Genomic DNA, 19,479 nt, shown 5'->3' on the forward strand with positions numbered 1-19,479 from the left:
AATTTATTATTTGTTTTCTATACTTACCCCCAAATTTCACACACATCTATCTAGCTAATATAAACTCATCTTTGTTTTTTTTTTTTTCTCCAGCCAATTTCCTCCTCATTTTACGGAGTTGCTTCATTTATCAAGTTCTTAAATTTTCCATTATCAATAATAAGAGGTATTTTCCTCAAGTTTTCTAATGTAATTATATAATGTATATGTATAAAACCTTTTTTTTACTAAATTGGATTTTAATTCACGCTTTAAACTGTGATTTTGAGTTTAGGCCTTTATGGTTAGGAAGTGATCTATCATTTTCTAATTTATATTCTATATACTTTTAGATTTTAAAATTTGAAAATATAAATATTTAATTTTTTTAAAGTTAAAACAACAAACAATTTAGTACTTATTTTAAGAGATTAAGCTAAAAGAATAAACATGTTATTCAGATTCAGATAGACTATTTAAAATGCAGAGTAATTCACGTTTATTTAGATTTTAGATAAAAAAAATTATCGGCACTTTAGATTAGGAGGGAAGTCAATTTGTAAGGTATTTTTATGTTATTGAAAAGAGTGTACATTAGTGTTACTTGTGAACATGTCATTAAAAATTTTACAAACCAATGTAGTATATATGTAGCCCTCAAATGCAACAGTAAAATTATAAAATAAGTAGCTATCTAATATAATGGATCATAACTAACTACTTTGTCATAATATTGTCGCTTATACTTTGACCCTTTTTTATATTGAAGTATTGTATCTTTTAAGCTACTAATACTGTAAAAAAATTGTAATTATGAAATAAAGTTAATAGTATATAATAAATATGATTTTTAAATAATAATTATAATGAACTACTTGACTTATTCATTATTATAATATTATCTCTTATACTTTAGCACTTTTTGATATTAAAGTGTTGTGTGTTTTAAGTTGTACAAAAAAAATATAATTATGGAATAAAAATTAATAATATATAATAAATATAAAATTTAAATAATAATTTAAATAAAATTAATAAATATATAATAATTTTTCATCAAATAAGTGTAAAATTAAAGTAACTTGATTTTTAAACTATAACCATGACTGTTTACTCAACACTTTTATACACTTAAATTCCATAAAGGACATTTGTAAACGTACATAAGTCGCTGTCAAAGAGGGTCCACCTGACTTGGTTGGGCTGGGTAATGGCTATTTATCAGGGTGAAAAAGGCTGGGCCATATCCGAAAGGCTGAAATTCAGCGCCAAAAAACCCATTTGAAAATTTTAAACTATTCAAAGTTACACCGAAGGGATTTTAAGTTCCGAAGACAAACCAATCATTATCGTTAATACAAAAACTTCCCAAAGTCGGACGTCTTTGACCTCATGTATATTTGGCCCGTCATCTCAACTTTCGTCACAACCCGTCACCCTATTATCGTCAATTTTTTAGTTTTTTAAAAAACACAAACGGTTCGTTTTCCCTCCCCAGTTCCCGCACCCCTTTCTAAATCCCAGGAGTGTTCTGTGATCGAAGCAAATTAAGACTTAAGCGTATGATATGGAGAAGCGGCTTCGTTCCTCACTCCAGTCGTCAGCCGAAGAATTCCTAATATCAGCCACAAAACAAAATTTCAAATCCTCGAAACAAGTCCTGAAAACCCTAATTAATTCAATCACCAGTTCCTCAAATCTAGTCACCTCTCTCCCTCACTCTCTGTGCAATTCGATCTCTAACGCCATCGAAACCCTACAGAACGATTCAATTCCTGGCCACGCCAAATCGCCGCCCACAAAACGGTGCCGTAGATATTCCAGAACCGCAAAATCCTCGAGTTCTATTGACAATGCTAACGAGAATTATGCCGCTGAAAGGAAACAGAAAGTTCTCGAAGACTTGCAGATATTTTCTCACGTGGCTTATTTATGTACTGCTCATCCAAGAAAGGTCTTTTCGTCATCAGACTTGTTGCCAGCTGTACAGCTACTGCACAACAATCTGATTCTTTTTGAGTCGGATTCCGTTTTATCTTTTGAGATTGCGAGTTTATGCGAGAGCTGGTGGAAAAACGACTTGGGAGGTAAAGAAATGTTGATTTCACAGTTTTTACCCTTTTTGGTTTCGAGGTCTCTGACTTTGAAGAAGAAAGTTGATGTCCATAGGGTGTATAGTTTCCGTGATGCGTTTGCTTTGTTTGATTTTGATGATAATAGTATTGAGGATTTAAAATTGTTGCTAATTCGTTGTGTGATATCACCACTTTATTTGAAAACTGAGGACGGGAGGAAATTTCTAGCCTTTTTGTTTGGATTGAGTAAGCCAATGTTGAAAGACGTTTTGGCGATGATTAAGTCCCAGATTTCTTTTGAGAGAAAGTCGATGTTGGAGGCGTATGGGGATGTCTTGTACAGAGCTTGGAAAGGGGTTGAAGAGGGTTTTAGAGAGGATATTGAAAGTGGCTTTTTGCAGGTTTTGATTGAGGGGGCTATACATGCAAGTTCTAGGGCATTTGCAGCTTCTATTAGAAGGGTTTTGGGTGGGTTTGTAAATCAGAGGACCACTCCTGGTGTTGAGAAGATGCTTTTTAATTTAACTGAGCCAGTGATGTTTCGATCACTTCAGGTTTGTGGTTTTTGCATTAGTAATTTGGTTTTGAAGACAAAAGTATTTGTTGAATTGTTTTGCTTAAGATAGTGTGATGTTTGTCTTTCTTATTGTTTCTTTGACGTTAACATCTTTTATTCTTTGATTTACTGAGATTGTTTGACTAAGTTAGTTGTTTATGACTGCTCTGGCTGTTGTGTGTTGTTAAGTCAAAGTAAGTTCCATATAGGAATTAGGAAGGGTTTACAACTGCTGATGAAGTCACTATTACAAGCCAGCAATTTTGTTGATTAATGACACCATTGTGACTTAAAAGATTTACTATTGTGCATTCTTTTTCATCGAATACATCTGCATGGATTTAGGCAAATGATCCCATGTTATCCCTGTGGCAAAGTAATGTAAATATTTGGAAACTGAGGCCCCTTGATGTCTTATTCTTGTGGTCAAATTGAAGAATAAGGCTATTTTCTATCAAAAAACGTGTAACGCAGAGGTATTTGAATGCTTTTGTACTGTTAAGCTACTACAACTGGAGGTTCTTTGTTGTTCCTGTAATTGTTTGAAAGCTTCTTAGGTTACTTTGGATTAAAAATCTCAAAGAATCTGGTGGCTCAGAAACATTTTTCATTTAAATATAGACCAAAATGGATGAGCTTGATTGGTTCTTCCTGCAGGCTGCGAATTCAAATGTTCGTCAAAATGCATTGCATTTACTTTTGGACTTGTTCCCTCTTGAAGATCCTGATGCCACAAAAGAGGTTAAAGATACATTATTTGATAAGCAGTTCTTTTTGTTAGAAAAGTTACTCACGGATGATTGTCCAGATGTGAGAGTTGTTGCAGTGGAAGGGTGTTGCCGAATCCTTCATTTATTTTGGGAACTTATTCCTTCAGCAACAATTACAAAGATAATCACAAAAATTTTTGATGACAATTCACATGATCTATGCAATGAGGTTAGACTTGCCACAGTGAATGGCATCATTTATTTGCTAGGCAACCCTCTCTCACATGAAGTTCTTAAAGTGCTTCTACCAAGGTTGGGGCATCTGATGCAGGATAACGTCCTTTCAGTCCGACTTGCTATGGCAGATCTTCTTCTTCTGCTACGTGATATTCGAACTTTCCAGTTTAATAAGGTATATGGTATCAAAATTTTGAAAATTTGATGTGCATCACCAGTTGCTATTTTTTATGACCTTTCCTACGTGGGTTATTTGAAATTTAGAATTTGTACTTTTCTGCAGGTGGTGGGATTAGATATATTACTATCTGCTCTTGCAAACGATCAATCTCAGGTTGCTCAGAAAATCACAAGACTACTAATGCCATCATACTTTCCTCTGAAAGTGAATATCAAAGAGGCATGCAGTCGTTGTGTGACACTTGTGAAAAGGTCTCCTGTGGCTGGTGCAAGGTTCTGTGAATTTGCTGTATCAGAAGGGGCACCACTTGAATCTCTTGTGGAACTTGTCACAGTATTCATCAGATTGGTCTTGTCCCATGATAAGCTGGATGAAGATCAGATTGAAGGATTACTAGCTGCTGTTTCCTACCTTTGCAAGGACATAGCTCGTGAGCAATGTTACAAGAATGCCCTTAAAGAGTTGTTTGCCAATGATAAAGTGAAGAGCTTGTTTGCTGCTGCATCTACTGGGCGTGCTCGATCTTCTGTATTTGAAATTGTTTCCACAGTTTCCCCGGACAATGTGGTTGGGCTTCTTGAACAATGCATGGGGCTAATCAGTAAATGCAAGGGTTTATCAGAAGATGAGGAGAGGCAAGCTGAAGTGAGGTCTGCCCACAAGTTATTGCTGTCTTCTTGTGCCTTTGATGATATGCTTGAAGCTCTAACCATGCTTTTGCAAAAAGCAGTGTATCGATGCCATGTTAAATTTGGCACTGAAATACCCAAGCACAATGTTTCATCTGTAAAAAGAAAGAAACCTAAGTCTGCAGTGAAAATTTCAGGTAAGTGGAAATATGCGAGTGGAAAAAAGGCATCCAGTTTTGAGGAGGATTATTTGATTGCTGTGGGAATAGCCTGGCAAGTAAAAGACTTGCTTACATCTGAGGACTCCAGGAAGGCCATGTTGGGGTCTCAACATCTAGAATTGTTGTTTCTTGCTTTAAAAGTCATTTCTGAGGTCAGCATTCTACATTGCATGTATTGCGATTACATGGATGTATATCCTGTTTTGGCTTATACAGCTCTTGCTCTTGAATTGACACTTCAAAATATTGGGATAAGTAGACCAAGTGGTTCTGGTTCCAAGAAGGATGATAGGACTGAATCTACAAGATCCAGTTCAGAGGCAAGTTTTATTCTTTTAGCTGTTTTTCACTTGAATTCCAGTCTTTGCAATACAAGGTAGAATCAATATTTTAGTTGTTTTATTTTTCATTTTGCTCCATCATTTTTTGAAGATTCTTTTGTGAAATTGCTTTTATTACTTTTCTAAAGATTTGCTCATACTGAAATTGCATGTTTGTTTGTTATATTAATTAGATATCTGTAAGAAAAAATGTTTGCCAAGTTTTAGAAGCTCTGCTTCAAGGAAAAATCACTACAAAGCAACATATCTTTTTGAAATGCACCATTTGAAATGCTAACAATTTGCATGCTACTCTGAAATATCTTTTATCTGGGGACCATTTTCAAATTATCTTGACTGTGTTTTGGACCTAGTTCTAATTGAATTTTGAAAATGCCAAAGTACCTGGTCTTATGTTGACGTTATGGTCATTAGCTCGTTATGACTCGTAGAAAGCTGACGACCAATTCAACATTGGCCAAGCTACTGGTAGCTAATATTGGTCTTGTGTCAATCCTGCTTGATGCTTGATTAGGCTGGGTCAATATTTTAACATTCTTAGTCATATGTTTCTCTTTGCTTTCTACTTGTTGTTACTGCCTTTTTTAAAATCCAAAAATAGAAAATAGTTGACGCCATCATTATAGCTGGTCTCTCAATTCCATGTTAACCAGAATCATTTTGATACTTGCAGTTTTGAGTATAGTCAAAATTAGCATTGAAAGCTGGTAGAAATTCATACTAGGTCATGGGTTTGATCCTTCTAAGAAGCTCTGCTTTGAAACGGCAACTACTCTTTTGTTTGCTGAAACTTCAGCTTTAAGTTTGGTTTTGAGGAATGCTGATATGAAGAACTGTCAGTTTTCTGTCTTTTTTTTTTTATCATTTTTGCAGACAGTGATAGACCAGGCAATGGTTCACCTGCTTAGCTGTACAGATGAGTTGCTTGGCGGTGATTCTGGAAACTCTAGCAAATTATCTCCAGGCTCTAAGCATGACAAAAGCAATATGCGTCAAGGTCGTGGACACAAAGTCAGAGAACTTCAGAAGGAAGCCTCCAGTTCTAATGACAATGGTAAGTGATATAGAAAAAGTTCATAGATCATCCAAATGCATGCTTACATGGGTAAGCACTCAAGTTGTTTCATGTAATCTACTGAGAAGAGCTGTTGATGCCTAGGTTTGATATTGACTTGATGCTGAAAGGAAATATCCTTAATTTCACTTCTTCCGAAGATGGCTAAAGTTAAATTTCTAGATAACATGTATTTGTATTGATACACTAGACAGGTTTTTCGTTGAAGACTGATACACATATCTGTTGGTGGTTGACCGACACTTTCTGTTACACCAGAGTTTGTGTTGTAAACTTCTTGAAAGCGCTGGTGGCACTCATATATAGAGAAGTAAGAAGCATGTTATTCTCAGGGTCGCTGGAATGGTCATATAAAGATGCGTTAAATCTGTGCATGCTTCTCTAGAATATCTATTGGCTTAATTGGTTCTCCTGATAGTATATATTGTGGACTATCATTATTTTGCTTTGACAAGAGACCATGCTTTTGTTTCACAACTAGAAGGCTAAGCTACAGAGGTAGCTTACTTTGTCAAAATTTACTTGATCTAGAAAAGATAATTTTGCACTTGTTTAAAATATCATATTATTCCACTTGAGGATACCTAAGATAATTTTGCATTTGTTTAAATGTCTTATTAGTCCACTTGAGGATACCAATTTTGCTGTATTCTTTTAAAAAGATAAGCCAGGAGAGACCATCTATTTTGATGCTAAAGAGATTATAGTTTTACCATATTTAGGACCTTGGTGCTAAAGGGATCATCTGATTAACATTCCAATTCTCTGACTGCTTCAGTTTAGAGCAATTGTGCACCCATAATTATTAGCTCAAATCATCTTGCTAGAAAAGTTCCACATTTTCTGTTCCTCAGCCTTTTTCATTCTTATAGCTCAAAGCAATAATTCTTTGACATTTATGCAGGATCTGTCTGTACTGGACAAAAAATAACGTCAAAGAAGGTGAACATGCTAACTGTAGTTCTCAAGTTCATAGTGGATTCCACTGCGTTGGGTTTTCTTTCTCACATCCAAGGAAGTTGTGCCAAGTTTACTACAGCTTATGTACAGTATGTCATATCTGCCTTAGGGCAACAATCTAGAGATAGCTTGCTGGTCAACCACAATGACTTAAAAGAAACTTTTATCCCTCTGAAGAGCTCCTTCAGCTATGCTGCCAAGTTAATCAATCTGTGCCTTAGAGATAGCAGTGAAGCTTCTCCACCCCCCGCAGAAGCTTTTGACCTTGTGAATGAACTGATCAACCTAATATGCTCAGTTGAACTGCACATGGATTCTGGTTATGCTGCACGTCTTGTTGTAGTAGCAAAGGCTTGGCTGCTTGATCTGATCCTGGCTCTAGGATCTGGGTGTATATTTTATCAGAGTCGGGCAGGAGGGGTGCATTTTACTGCATCTGATCACTTCAAAGTCCATTTTCCATGGTGGCTCTTAATTTTGGCAAGGACTGAGCTTGATGAAATAAGTAAAGTTAATTCAGACGAGGACAATGGCAGGGTTTCTAAACAAGAGGAATTTCCTGAGTTTAAGAAATTTATGGAACTGATAATACCATTGCTGAAAGGAAATCCTGGTATATTGGATGCAGTTGGGGTTGTTTTCTTGACTGGCTCAGTGGTTGGGCTGGAAAGGAAGGACTTTGGTTTGTTTCTGGGACTTGTACACTTTGTTTGTGTGAAGTTAATAGGAGCAGATAATAGGGAGTGGAATGGTCTTGATGCAATGTTGGTCTCTCTGCCTGACATATATCCTCGGATCGAGAAAGAAATTGAAGAACAAAGTCAAGAAGATGAAAGACAGAAATTGCTTGATGCAAAGGTGTTGCTGGAACCTGTTTGGATGCATCATGTTTTTGAAACTGAGAGGTTTTCTGTGATGGAAGAAGATATGGATTCTTGAATGGATGTGGTTTTGTGTTTACAAAGGGCATATAATATGCCTCGTTGTAGAAAACAACTCAAATTGCGTTGTATCTACGGAAGCTACATTCTCTTAAGACTTCGATGAAATGGTATTCCTTGTTCATGACATGTTTTATTACCCATACACAATATACTGGTTTTATTGAAAGTTCGTTGAATCACGAATCATTTGAAAATTCTTGTGAATGCAGGACATACGTATATACTCTGAACAACCTTATTTTAATAAAATTAAAACTACCTATCATATGAATTACCATTAAGAATATATATTATGAACTAATATAACCTAATTGCTATGAAAATTCATATAACACACCTATTATTCTAAATGTAATTCTCTTGTTTTAAACAATGAACAGTTATTTTCAACATTTGAAACAAAATTTAAAAGATTTTAACTATAACTGAGTGATGTTTTTTATTTTTCAAAAAACTAAAATGAATAAAAGTACCGTAAATATAAATAATTTAAAATTAAAAGTACAATTTTTGCCTTTTTATTTCACCCAAAAAATGAAAAAAAAAAGAAAGATCTTGAACCTATTCAACTTCTTTTTCTTTCTTCTTCTTCTCGGTGTCATGTTCACGAATTTTCTTTTTGTTGTTTTTTTCCTTTGGCAAAATCAATACTGCAAGTTATTTCAATAATGAACTTATTTGTTAAATTCAACGAAAATTAATTATCTTAAAATTGCATTTAAAAATTTTTGTTTGGCCATTGTTGTAAGTATATATATATATATGCTAAATATCTTTAAAAATTTTCTTTGGGCACGTTGTGTTATTTTATTGGTGTTTTTAGTAATAAAAATAATTAATTTAAATAAGGATTTTTTCTTAAATTTCTAAGTGCACAAAATAAAATTTAATATTTTAAATTTAATACATGACTGTAAAGAGTAATAGAATGTTTAAATTAATCTTTAGAATATAAATAACCCTTTTATTCGGTTAATATTTCAGCTTCAAAGTCGCCATATTATTGCCTGTTTCTAGTGCTTCAATTCTCTCCCAACGATTTTAAAATAACAGTATGCAATTGCCGGATCGAATTAAAATGGGATCTCATGCAATGTGCTGAATTGTTCGCACATAAAATTCAAATAATAGAATGCGAAAAAACAAACAAAACAAGGGCATAGTTCGTTTGCATATCATTATTCAATTTTGATAAGAGTTTTATGTACAAGCATATAGCAACCAAAGCCTAACTTGGACTGGAGAAACCATATGCAGGCTATTAACATTTAACAAGTTCGAAAGAACAATTGATAATACAGACAACCAAGAAGGCGAGTATGGCATTTTCACATCTCATCAATATCATCAACATCAAGCCAATCATTGGATTCCTTGGACTCAGGATTGCGAGGGCTTCCCTGATGAGCAGCAGTGGGGTTGACACCTACTGACTTAATATCCTTTACTGCATTAGAGGAGCTCCTGCTAAGTTGAACCCAGTCCCGTGAGTCTTTTGCTGAAGAATCAGAACCAGATGTCACTTTCTTATAACTTATAGGCACATCCCCGTCTTCTTCCTCAAGATCACTAAATGATACGTCCTCGTCATTTTCCAGATGCATTTTGGAACCACTCATTCCAACTGTTTCTGAACTTTCCTCTTTCAACCAATCATCGCCATCATCCTCAAATTTCTCTTCAACTCCAACAGAGGAACCAGAGAGTGAATATTGATGTTTGGCCAGGTCCACTGTCTCTTCCTTGACAACAGTCTTGTCAACAACCTGCACCTCAGTACTTTGAACTGGGTGCTTGTCTGTTTCAAAATCAATTGCTACAATATAAGGGTCTCCATCAGTGGCAGATTTCTGCACTGACTCAGACTGCACAGGACACGGCACAGTATGGCAATCTTTCTCGGGTAACTCAGCAGTTTCACCCAAACAGGACGCACCACTTTCATCAGTTTTGTAGGAACCAGATGGCACTTCAGAATTAACTGGTTCAGGCTTTGACTTAGCTCTGTTCTGCAGGTCTTGCGCCAACATTGCTCTGGCCTCCAGTATCTACAGGCATTCACAGTCATCTATTAGAAATGACCGGCAACATAAGCTCAAAATAAAATGGAAAACATCAGAACAGATACAGAAAGAATGTGGTTAGCTGACATTCATGTCAAGTTTTCACAAAGGCTCTACATATTTTGTTAGGAAAACTGTACCTTTGCAATTCAATACCATGTATTTTACAACATTTTAGTTGCCTACAATTTTATTTGGCTTAAAAATTGTTAAGATATCAGCACAATCATTAATAATATTTACCACCCATAAAAGGAAAAGGAAAAGGAAAAGGAAAAAGAAGGGAGGAGCAGTGAACTGGTGTAGAAGCCATATGAACCACAAATTTTTCATGGAACAATTCCAGAAACATCTCACAAGTGAGAGAGAATTCCCAAAAACATCAACACTCTATCATTTCAAGCAAAAGAGGAATACGAATTCAAAACTGCCTTCAGACATCGAATGTAGGTAATATGGAAGTCCAGAACAAACCGATGAGTTGAGCATCTCTGGATCCAACAGATATTGAATGATTTGTAAAAGAAAGAAATACAAAACTATGTAGCAACAAAACAACTTACTTGGGGAGTTGACAAAATTTCAGCATCCTCTTTACTGAGTCTAGGGCGCAAAAGTACGAAATAGATCTTCCAAAAGCAACTTTCACTCATATACCCTGGGCAAAGTTCCATCCTGAGAGCAGCTAATGTTGGTGTAAGACGTTCAACAGCCAAAGCATGTTCTTGCTGAGCATCGGACATGTCAAAATCTGAAAAAAACAAATTAAACACAACTGATGTCAGGATGACTCCTTTTCTTGGAAAAGAAAAAGTCATGCACAATGAAAATAGAGTGGCTCTTGTACCTAACCCAACCAAAAGGATTCTTTATAAAACAAATCAGTTTCTCAGGTGCCAAAAGCAACAAAACTCTTGTTTGATGCACTGTTTGCATTTAGAATATTGAGCCCTTGGCATATGAGTATAAATGAGCATAGAAAGAAAAAGTTCAGAACGTAATAATGTCAGGCATAGATCTCGTAAAAGAGAAACAACAAAGGAAAACAAATTTGGCCATGATAATTGACCAGACTTCTATCAAAATGATAATAGAATTTCATTTGTGCTTAAGGAATTTCAAGCTTCACAGATCACATACGAGTGGGAATCCAAAGACAACACGCCTTAGAAGGGATAGTAAATGCCTAAAGCTCTTGAAAATACATTTTCATTGGTTACATTTGGAGCCCTTAATATCACAAGCAAAATCGTAAATACATTAAAGAATGAAATAGTCTAATACTTTCAAAAAAGCAAAATTACGATATAATAAGATCACATTGATAGAGAAATAACAAACCATCAAAATCGTCATCGTCGGGAACAGGAAAATCGATCCAAGTCTCAGGATGCAGCGATATGTTTCTAGCAAACATCAACACTTCTTCAGTAACACCAACAGCATCGATCGGGTCAGCCTCCGATCCAAACTGCAGAAAATTAGATGCCATTTTCGTGATCTCCGAAACAGAAATATTATTCGACAATTTCGAGATTCCGGTCTTGAATTTGCCACCAATCTCGGCGAAATCGCTTTTGATTCCTTCAATCAAGGCCTCGTCAGAGACTTCCGGATCGTGTCGATCGCTAATTTGAGGTTGCTGGTCAGATTCATCGGACTGCTGGCGTTGATCGCGAATTTGAGTTTGATGTTCTTGCGGCTCCGGGGGAGGAGCTAGGAAGGAGGCGACGCCCCATAGTTGGCGCGAGAAGGACTTCGTGAGCTCCGTCAGGTCCTCTTTGACGCCGCGTGGAGAGTCGGCCGTTGACTGATTTTGATTTCGATCTTGATTTGGAGCAGTGGTGGTGTTGCTCATAGGTGAGTGTCCTTCTTCGTAGTCGTCATCGTCAAGCTTAAGCGAGTTGGCGATGGATCTAGCAAGCCATGACATTTTCGGTTGAGTGAGAGTTGTCACCAGCGATTCCCTTTGTTGAACTTTCTATTACCAGGGATAACACTTCTTTACGGCGTCGTTTCGAATTATTGGTCGCTTTGTGTATTTTATCAATGATTGGACAAAATTCAATCAGAAAACATCATACGGATGCCTTGCCATTAAACCTTTCAATTCAACCAGATGATCGAGTTTCAGAAAATTCTCACTAAATTGAAAATTTTACCAAAAATCTCATTCACCGCCTGGGTTACCGGGGCCCGAGCTCCCTGGGCTTCTAGCCCGGTCTACGAGGGTCCGAGCTCGGGCTTCAAGTGTGCCGAACCCACATTGAGCCAAGCATAAACCTGAGCTTTCATTCAAAAGCCCTGAGTTCGGCCCATACACCTCAAAAACAAAAACATGTGTTTGACTCAATAAACTCCGATGCGTTTCTTCAAGGTAGCAAAAAGAATAAGCAAATTGAACTTAAATCAAATTATAAATGAATTAGATCCAAATTTATTATATTCGAATTCAATTTGTTTATTAATCAAATATTCGTTTAATTTTTTGATGTACAATTAAATGAATCGAATAAATTTTGGATTTATTTACAATTCATTTAATTCTTTTATGCAAAATTAATAACAAAATAATTTGAATATGGATTAGATTACAAAAATAATAATTGATGAGCAAAAATCAAGTAAAATAAAATGACAAACTAGGGGTGGACACGGTTCAGTTCAGATTGAAATTAAGTAGAACCGATTTAAATCGGTTATTTTATAAAAAGAACCGAATAAGAACCGAACTCAAACGGATCTTTTCAGATCGGTTCAGTTCTGTTTGGTTTTTTCGGTTCTAGACCTATTGGGCCTATTTTAAATTTTTAAATTTTTAGCTCATTGGGTCTCATGAGTGTAATAATTTTTTTCAACAATTAGTTCATCCTAATTTCATTACAAATATTAACAATAAATATAAAGTATTCAAAACACATTTTATCACTAATATCTTACTAACTACTAATAAGGTACTCACAAAATATGAAATATTAAAATTTCAAAATACATAACCAAACTCCAATACTCCATCTACATAAACATAATCATAATGTTGTAAAGACAAATAAAAATAATAACAATTACAACTTACAACACAAAATAAAAATAAAATTTAGAAACAAACGCCAACAACATTCTCTCATCTTCATCAATATCAACATCAACTTTAGGCATTTTTCAACTCAATATTTGGATCTATAAAAAAAAATTTAACACATATCGATTTGAATAAAATTTAAAATTAATTCGGTTTTTCGGTTCGGTTTTTCAGTTCAGCTAAGTGAATTGAATACCGAACTGACATTTCAGTTTTTTTTTTTACAAATGATATATTTCAGTTTTTTTTAAAAATGAAAACCAATCCAAATTAGAAAAAATCGCCGGTTCGGTTCGGTGTTTTTAAAACCATGCTTTTTTTGCCCACCCCTAACAAAAATCATAAAATTAATATCCTAAAAAATACAAATGGATCCTAAATAAATAAACGAATCAGTTTATTTAACAAATCAAATCAAATCAAATTCTCCTTTTTATTAAATGAATCAATTTTTTCAAATGCAAACTTCTTTAATTTTAAAAGATACTTCTTCATTTCTTTTCAAAATATGCTTTAGGAAGATATTATTTTGCAAAAGTGATTTGTAAAAAAATTTACCAAATACTAAAATTAATTTATAACTTTTTCATGAGAACTCACATATGATAACATGTCTTAATCTAAATATGATCAAACAATACAAGTTGTAGTCCTCACAAAACTCAAATGATACAAGATAAAAGATAGGTTTTTCTCACTTAATTATTTCTCTTCTATAAAGACGTCATCACTCAAATGTATAGACAAAGGTAGACAAGTATATTAGAGGAAGGGTGCAATATCTACAAGCTTCCTCTTATTACTCTCTCTTCTTTGCTTACCATGTCACTCTAACTTCTGATTTAAGCACGTGGATTATTGTTTTATAGGATTTCAATCACTAAGTTCTTCACTCTCAACAATGGCGATTCCAAAGATATCAAGCTTTTTCACAACCCGTTCCCCAAGTAAGGCTCCGTTTGATATAATTTTTTAAGTAAAGCTTATTTAAGTAGAACTTTTACTTCAAAAAAATTTAGTTGTTTGATTGTCAAAGAGAATTTTTATTAAAATTATAAAATTACTTTAATAGGTAAATTTTTTTAAAACTATTTTATGAAAATAATAAAATAAGATTATAAACTAAGTAGAGGATATTTTAGCATTTAAAAAAATTCCATTTATTCTCAAAAACCATAAAATTTAAAATTTAAGCCATAAAATAGTTTTTTTAATCTTCAAAATGTTTATTAAAAAAATAAAATAACAATAAAAATTTTGATAAATTTAATTAGATTAAATAAGCACTTATAACCATAAAACAAATCATACCAAACAAACGCTAAAACAAGTCTTTCTCAACCCCTCATGTATGGTTAATATCTATACACACTTCTAATTATAAAATTTTAATTGCTTTTTGAGTTCACCTCGGTAAACTCTTGGGTAAACTGTAACGCTAATATTAGTACAAATTACTTGGCAACTGAAAAGCATGGTAAGAACGAGAAGCAAAGGTGGCAGCAATTTCAATTCATCGCTGGAACGGCGTCGTTTCTGTCTCGGTGCTTAAGTCTGCATAGCCCCAGTGCCCCATCCCAAAACCCCAAGAACTCCCACTGAAAAATGTTACTTCGAAATCGTCTGTTCCTTCTCTTCTCAGCTTCACCATCTCCAAAACCATATCCGTTTGCTCTCTCTCTCAAAACCCAGTTGGTGTTCTCCACCCGAAGCCCGAACCGGAGACCCCATGCGACTTCAGCCTCGAAAACGTCAAAACAATCACAAACCGTATCAGACACGGCCCGGTTCGTTCGGACCGTCCTATTCGTGCCGCCTGGTGTTGACCCAGACGAGGTAACTGAGGACATGATATTACCCGGATCGAATATTGTAGTAGGACCCTACGCGGGTCATTCCCAGATTAAAGAAGTCGAGTTTGTGAAAAGCAGTGGTCGGGCTAAGGATTGTCCGAAAGATGACCGACCCGAGTTTGCAATTTTGGGTCGATCCAATGTGGGAAAGTCGTCGCTTATTAATGCTCTGGTTCGCAAGAAAGAACTTGCACTCACGTCCAAAAAGCCAGGTTTTTTGTTTTGTTGCTTGTTTAATGTACTTTTTTCTTTTTAACTGTTCGCTGTAATTAAATTATGAGTTTTACAGGGAAGACTCAGCTGATTAATCATTTTTTGGTGAATAAAAGTTGGTATATAGTGGATTTGCCTGGTTATGGGTAAGTTCTTCTGTCTTTGTAAGTAATTTATCAAGTATACTATTTGTGTGTATGCGGAAATATTAAAAAAAAAAAACGTGGGGGTACGAAATAGTTGAAAGAAAATGGATTTCTCAGGAGTTCTTATAAGCAGTTTTCAGATACAATTTAAAACTAGTTTAATGTCTAAAAACAACAAGAGTATTGCTTTTATATTTTCCTCTGCTAATTATATCCAAAACTCCATTTAATAATCTAGTTTTGTGAATCTGCTGGGTTGAACTTTCTAGGCTTTCATAGGTTAGATAGGATAGAATTTCTCTTGTATACTGCCCTTAGTATCTGATCCTAGTTGAAATTGTGTTAAGTGCAGGGAAATTGACCTAACGAAGCATTATTTTCATTGTTGTACTGACTATATCAAAGGTTTCCGATGTTAACTTTTCTGCGATGGAAGACGCGGATTTATCTTTGTCTGAAAGAAGACTATTTTTGAAGCTGTGTAGGTTTCTGTAATATATAAGTGGACATGGTTGGATAGCTGACCGGACGGAGTAAAAATACCATCGACTTTTTCATTTCTGAAAAGCCGAAGAAAATTAATACTTTTCTGCACTCCATGAGCATCAATCAATGGAGTTGGGTGTCAAATTTTAAATAATTTTGGATTATTTTGTGATTGTAAGAAACTCTTTGGAAATCTCTGTGACAGTTCTCTTGATGATATGTTTGGCAGGTCTCTGTTTTATGTCAGTTCATTTGTTACGGCCTTGTTGTTCATTGAGGATGTTCTCTTTCTTATAATTTGCACATCTGGTCCATTGTCTTATTTCCGTTTTTTCTTCATTAGTATATATTCTTCTGCTTCCGTCATAAAGTTTGAAATTGGCTTGAACTTTGAACCAAGTTTTGTAAACCTTGGAAGGTGTGTTGTGAAATTGCATGTCTGTGATCTATACCTGGGGTGTCTTTTTCATCAACTATGTTACTGGCAATTGTAGATTAGGGGTTTGTGTGTACCTTACATCCTTCTGGAGTTTGTTTGCCTTGTTTGAAAACTCTGTAATCTGTAATTTGGCTTAATAGTTCACTTTAGTTTAACTAAACCTAGTGAAGGCATGGATTATTTGTTAGTCACATAATGTTTAGGGGGTGCACTTTGTTTGCAGTTTTGCTAAAGCACCAGATGTTACTCGGATGGATTGGTCCTCATTCACAAAAGGCTACTTTTTAAATAGAGAATCTTTGGTCGGCGTCCTACTTCTCATCGATGCGAGTGTTCCTCCTCAAAAGATTGATCTAGACTGTGCAAATTGGCTTGGACGCAACAATGTATGTTGCTCTTTATCTTAAGTTTCATTGATATACAGATTATATTGCTAGCTTACTGAAACAAGGTAGTGGGTATCAATTGGTTCAACTGTTAAAACCTCTTGCGGAGGTATAACAGATCTGTGGGTTCAATCTAGTTTACACTAGGGTTGAGGAGGGGTTTGGTTCAATCTACTGAAACAATGTGAAAATTCAATCTTCTAAGAGTATTTTGATATTTCTGCTTGGTACAGATACCGTTGACTTTTGTTTTCACAAAGTGTGATAAGATGAAGGTGGCAAAAGGAAGAAGGCCTGATGAGAACATCAAGAGTTTTCAACAGCTGATTAGAGAAAACTACCCTCATCATCCCCCTTGGATCATGACTAGCAGTGTCACTGGTTTGGGAAGAGATGAGCTTCTTTTGCATATGTCACAGCTTCGGAACTACTGGGATCAATAGTAGCAGAGTCAACCCTCATGTAACTGAATTTGAAATAGTACATGAACACATAGGTTTTCTATCTGAATTGCCTTTTATTTCTCCTGTTTCCCTGATTTCAAGGCAAATTCATGAACTTGTTTGAATCCTACCAAAATGCGGAAAATGACTTGTACAGTGATTCTGAGTATATATAAATATAGATGAACCATATTTTATGGCTTACAGTATTATTCTTATTCCATATGCTTTCTAGGGCCCAATATTCTGTGGGTTTTGGAGATTTATGAATCTGCAGATTAATCATGCTGCAAGCAAAACTGAAAATTTTAGTCAATAAAGTAACTCCTTGGACCATATCATAGTCATCGGCAAATACAAAGAAATTAAATGCATTGTCTCAGGTCAAGTCTACTACTTTTTCCAGTTTTACTACACGTCCAAGCAGGAATTGTGCAATAGATATTTCAGGGCAGACAAATCTTCAATGTTGATTATTAAGTTTTTTGTACTTGCTAATTGTAGTGTGAATGTCTGTGATGGTATGTCGGGTCAGGTTATTAGCAGTATGGATGTGGGATGGTGGCGTTACAGCCACAGGTGTATGGAGTTGTGTTTTTGGTGTTCCTAAAAATACGTTTAATACTTTATCGGTTGAGGGATTCATAAATGGATTGGTTGCTAGTTGTTTATTTTGTTGGTGTATTGGAGATATTGATTATTACATTAATGAGCGTAGTTGGTAGATTGGTATATTGGAGATTTGCTTTATTTTATACATACAGAATAATTAATTATCATGTCGAAAGTATCCAAGACAATTGTATATGTCTACCTCACAAGTTTCAAGATGAAAATCCCGATGCTTAAGGTGACGAATTTACCACCTTCATCCTTTGAGGCTCGGATATGAATAGTAAGCAGCTAAAGGAACAAGACGGTGACCACAATAAACGAAGATCCCGTTTAGCACCGTAACTTTTTAAGCTACAAATGCTATATGAGAAAAGGTTGTGGATATAAAATAGACATAAAATAAAAATTAATGTAGTTAATATAAGTTTTGAGTAATAATTTTTAAAAATAGCAAAGATAATAAGACACCATAAGTTTTTTTTTTTTAATCTTACAAGTATAGAATTAAATTAAATTAACTTTTAAGTCACAATAGGGACGGTAGTATTTACCAAAATTTTTCATATATTTTAATGTTATAACTTAAAAAGTAAGAGATCATGTGACTTAGTGACAGTAGTATTTTTGAAAATTTACCAAATATTTTAATGTTATAGCATTAAAAAAAAGAAAAAAAAGATAGCATGTAATTTAGTACATGTTTGGTATGACTTATCTAATGGTCATAAGTGCTTATTTAATCTCATAAGCTATCAAAATTTTGTTGTTATTTGGTTGATTTTTTAGTAGAGTTTTTGAAATTTAAATAAGTTATTTTACCTCTATAAGAAAAAACTCAAATTTTGGGTTTTTAGAAGTTGAAGTTTAATTTTTTTTTTAAATGTTAGAATACCTAATATATCCTCCACTTATTTGACAATCTTATTTTATTCTTTTTATAATATAATTTTAAAAAACTTACCTATTAAAGTAATTTTATAATTTTTAATAAAAGCTATCATTGATAACCAAACAATTAAAATCTTTTGGGTAAAAGCTTTATTTGTAAAAACTCTACTAATAAAAGCTATATTTAAATAAACTTTACTCGAAAAGTTGCACCAAACATAGCCTTAGTGTCTGATTAGTATGAGTTATTAAATGGTTATAATTGTCTATTTAATCCTGTAAATTCTTTTTAAATTTCACGTTGTTATTTGTTTGTTTTTTAAGTATAGCTTTTGAAAATTAAATAAGTTATTTTCCTTTTACTAGCAAAAGCTCAAATTTTCAGTTGAGATTGAAAAGCTCAAATTTTAACATTTTATGAGGATAGGTTGAAAACCTTTTTTTAAAAATATTATAATTTCTAAAATCTTATTTACTTATTTGACAATTTTATTTGATTCTTTCATAAAGTAACTTTGAGAAACTTGTTAATTAAAATAATTTTACAATTCTAATAAAAGTTGTTATTAGCAATCAAACAACTATTTTTTTTTTTAGTGGAGCTATTGGCACCCCTCTTACATCTTATAAAAACCTTGCTATTAAGCGTACCCCATTTAATAATATTAGAAAATTCATCATAACTATTAACACCCTCTTTAATTCAAAAAATATCATTATTTCAGTTATTCTAAATAACTTTCTCTCTCTTAAAATTTGAAATACAGGTATCTTGTTTCTCGTTCTCTTTCCATCAGTCTTCTCATCTTTAATTTCAATCAAATGTACATTTTAATTTAGAGTTTAAAACTAATCCTTAAGGAAATGATTGACTTATAAGAAAACTATTAAAAAAGAGAGAAAGAGAGAGATTGTTCTTGATGTTTATGCACTGACAATTGGGTAATCATGATTCAT

At 34.2% G+C, this 19,479-nt stretch overlaps 3 protein-coding genes across 3 annotated transcripts; 2 read left to right on the forward strand and 1 right to left on the reverse strand.

The window, feature by feature from the left end:
* Positions 1-1,328: 1,328 nt before the first annotated feature.
* On the forward strand, positions 1,329-8,084 carry LOC102631196 (uncharacterized). The gene is made up of 5 exons (XM_052443945.1): positions 1,329-2,608; positions 3,268-3,732; positions 3,841-4,912; positions 5,807-5,983; positions 6,909-8,084. The coding sequence occupies exons 1-5, from the start codon at positions 1,547-1,549 to the stop codon at positions 7,901-7,903; spliced, it is 3,771 nt and encodes a 1,256-aa protein (XP_052299905.1). The 5' UTR covers positions 1,329-1,546; the 3' UTR covers positions 7,904-8,084.
* Positions 8,085-9,053: 969 nt separating this feature from the next.
* On the reverse strand, positions 9,054-12,105 carry LOC102630892 (uncharacterized). Its single transcript, XM_006466405.4, has 3 exons — positions 11,313-12,105; positions 10,535-10,722; positions 9,054-9,956 (listed from the first exon to the last, which is right to left on the reverse strand). The coding sequence occupies exons 1-3, from the start codon at positions 11,902-11,904 to the stop codon at positions 9,237-9,239; spliced, it is 1,500 nt and encodes a 499-aa protein (XP_006466468.2). The 5' UTR covers positions 11,905-12,105; the 3' UTR covers positions 9,054-9,236.
* A 2,450-nt stretch (positions 12,106-14,555) lies between these two features.
* LOC102630587 (GTP-binding protein At2g22870) lies at positions 14,556-17,231 on the forward strand. Its single transcript, XM_006466404.4, has 4 exons — positions 14,556-15,118; positions 15,196-15,265; positions 16,414-16,576; positions 16,810-17,231. Exons 1-4 carry the CDS (start codon positions 14,659-14,661, stop codon positions 17,017-17,019), a joined length of 903 nt encoding a protein of 300 aa, XP_006466467.2. The 5' UTR covers positions 14,556-14,658; the 3' UTR covers positions 17,020-17,231.
* Positions 17,232-19,479: the final 2,248 nt, after the last annotated feature.

This window comes from Citrus sinensis, chromosome 7 (assembly GCF_022201045.2).
Source record: "Citrus sinensis cultivar Valencia sweet orange chromosome 7, DVS_A1.0, whole genome shotgun sequence".
Classification (NCBI taxonomy): domain Eukaryota; kingdom Viridiplantae; phylum Streptophyta; class Magnoliopsida; order Sapindales; family Rutaceae; genus Citrus; species Citrus sinensis.

Bases quoted from the DNA above. Each gene is read 5' to 3' on its own strand.
- LOC102631196 (XM_052443945.1), top strand. From the start codon at position 1,547: ATGGAGAAGCGGCTTCGTTCCTCACTCCAGTCGTCAGCCGAAGAATTC. The intron at 2,609-3,267 runs GTTTGTGGTTTT...TTCTTCCTGCAG, and splicing joins TGATGTTTCGATCACTTCAG to GCTGCGAATTCAAATGTTCG. The intron at 5,984-6,908 runs GTAAGTGATATA...ACATTTATGCAG, and splicing joins CTCCAGTTCTAATGACAATG to GATCTGTCTGTACTGGACAA.
- LOC102630892 (XM_006466405.4), bottom strand. From the start codon at position 11,904: ATGTCATGGCTTGCTAGATCCATCGCCAACTCGCTTAAGCTTGACGAT. The intron at 10,723-11,312 runs GTTTGTTATTTC...TGTTTTTTTCAG, and splicing joins CGACGATGACGATTTTGATG to ATTTTGACATGTCCGATGCT. The intron at 9,957-10,534 runs GTAAGTTGTTTT...GAATGCCTGTAG, and splicing joins AAATTTTGTCAACTCCCCAA to ATACTGGAGGCCAGAGCAAT.
- LOC102630587 (XM_006466404.4), top strand. From the start codon at position 14,659: ATGTTACTTCGAAATCGTCTGTTCCTTCTCTTCTCAGCTTCACCATCT. The intron at 15,119-15,195 runs GTTTTTTGTTTT...TGAGTTTTACAG, and splicing joins ACTCACGTCCAAAAAGCCAG to GGAAGACTCAGCTGATTAAT. The intron at 15,266-16,413 runs GTAAGTTCTTCT...CTTTGTTTGCAG, and splicing joins GTGGATTTGCCTGGTTATGG to TTTTGCTAAAGCACCAGATG.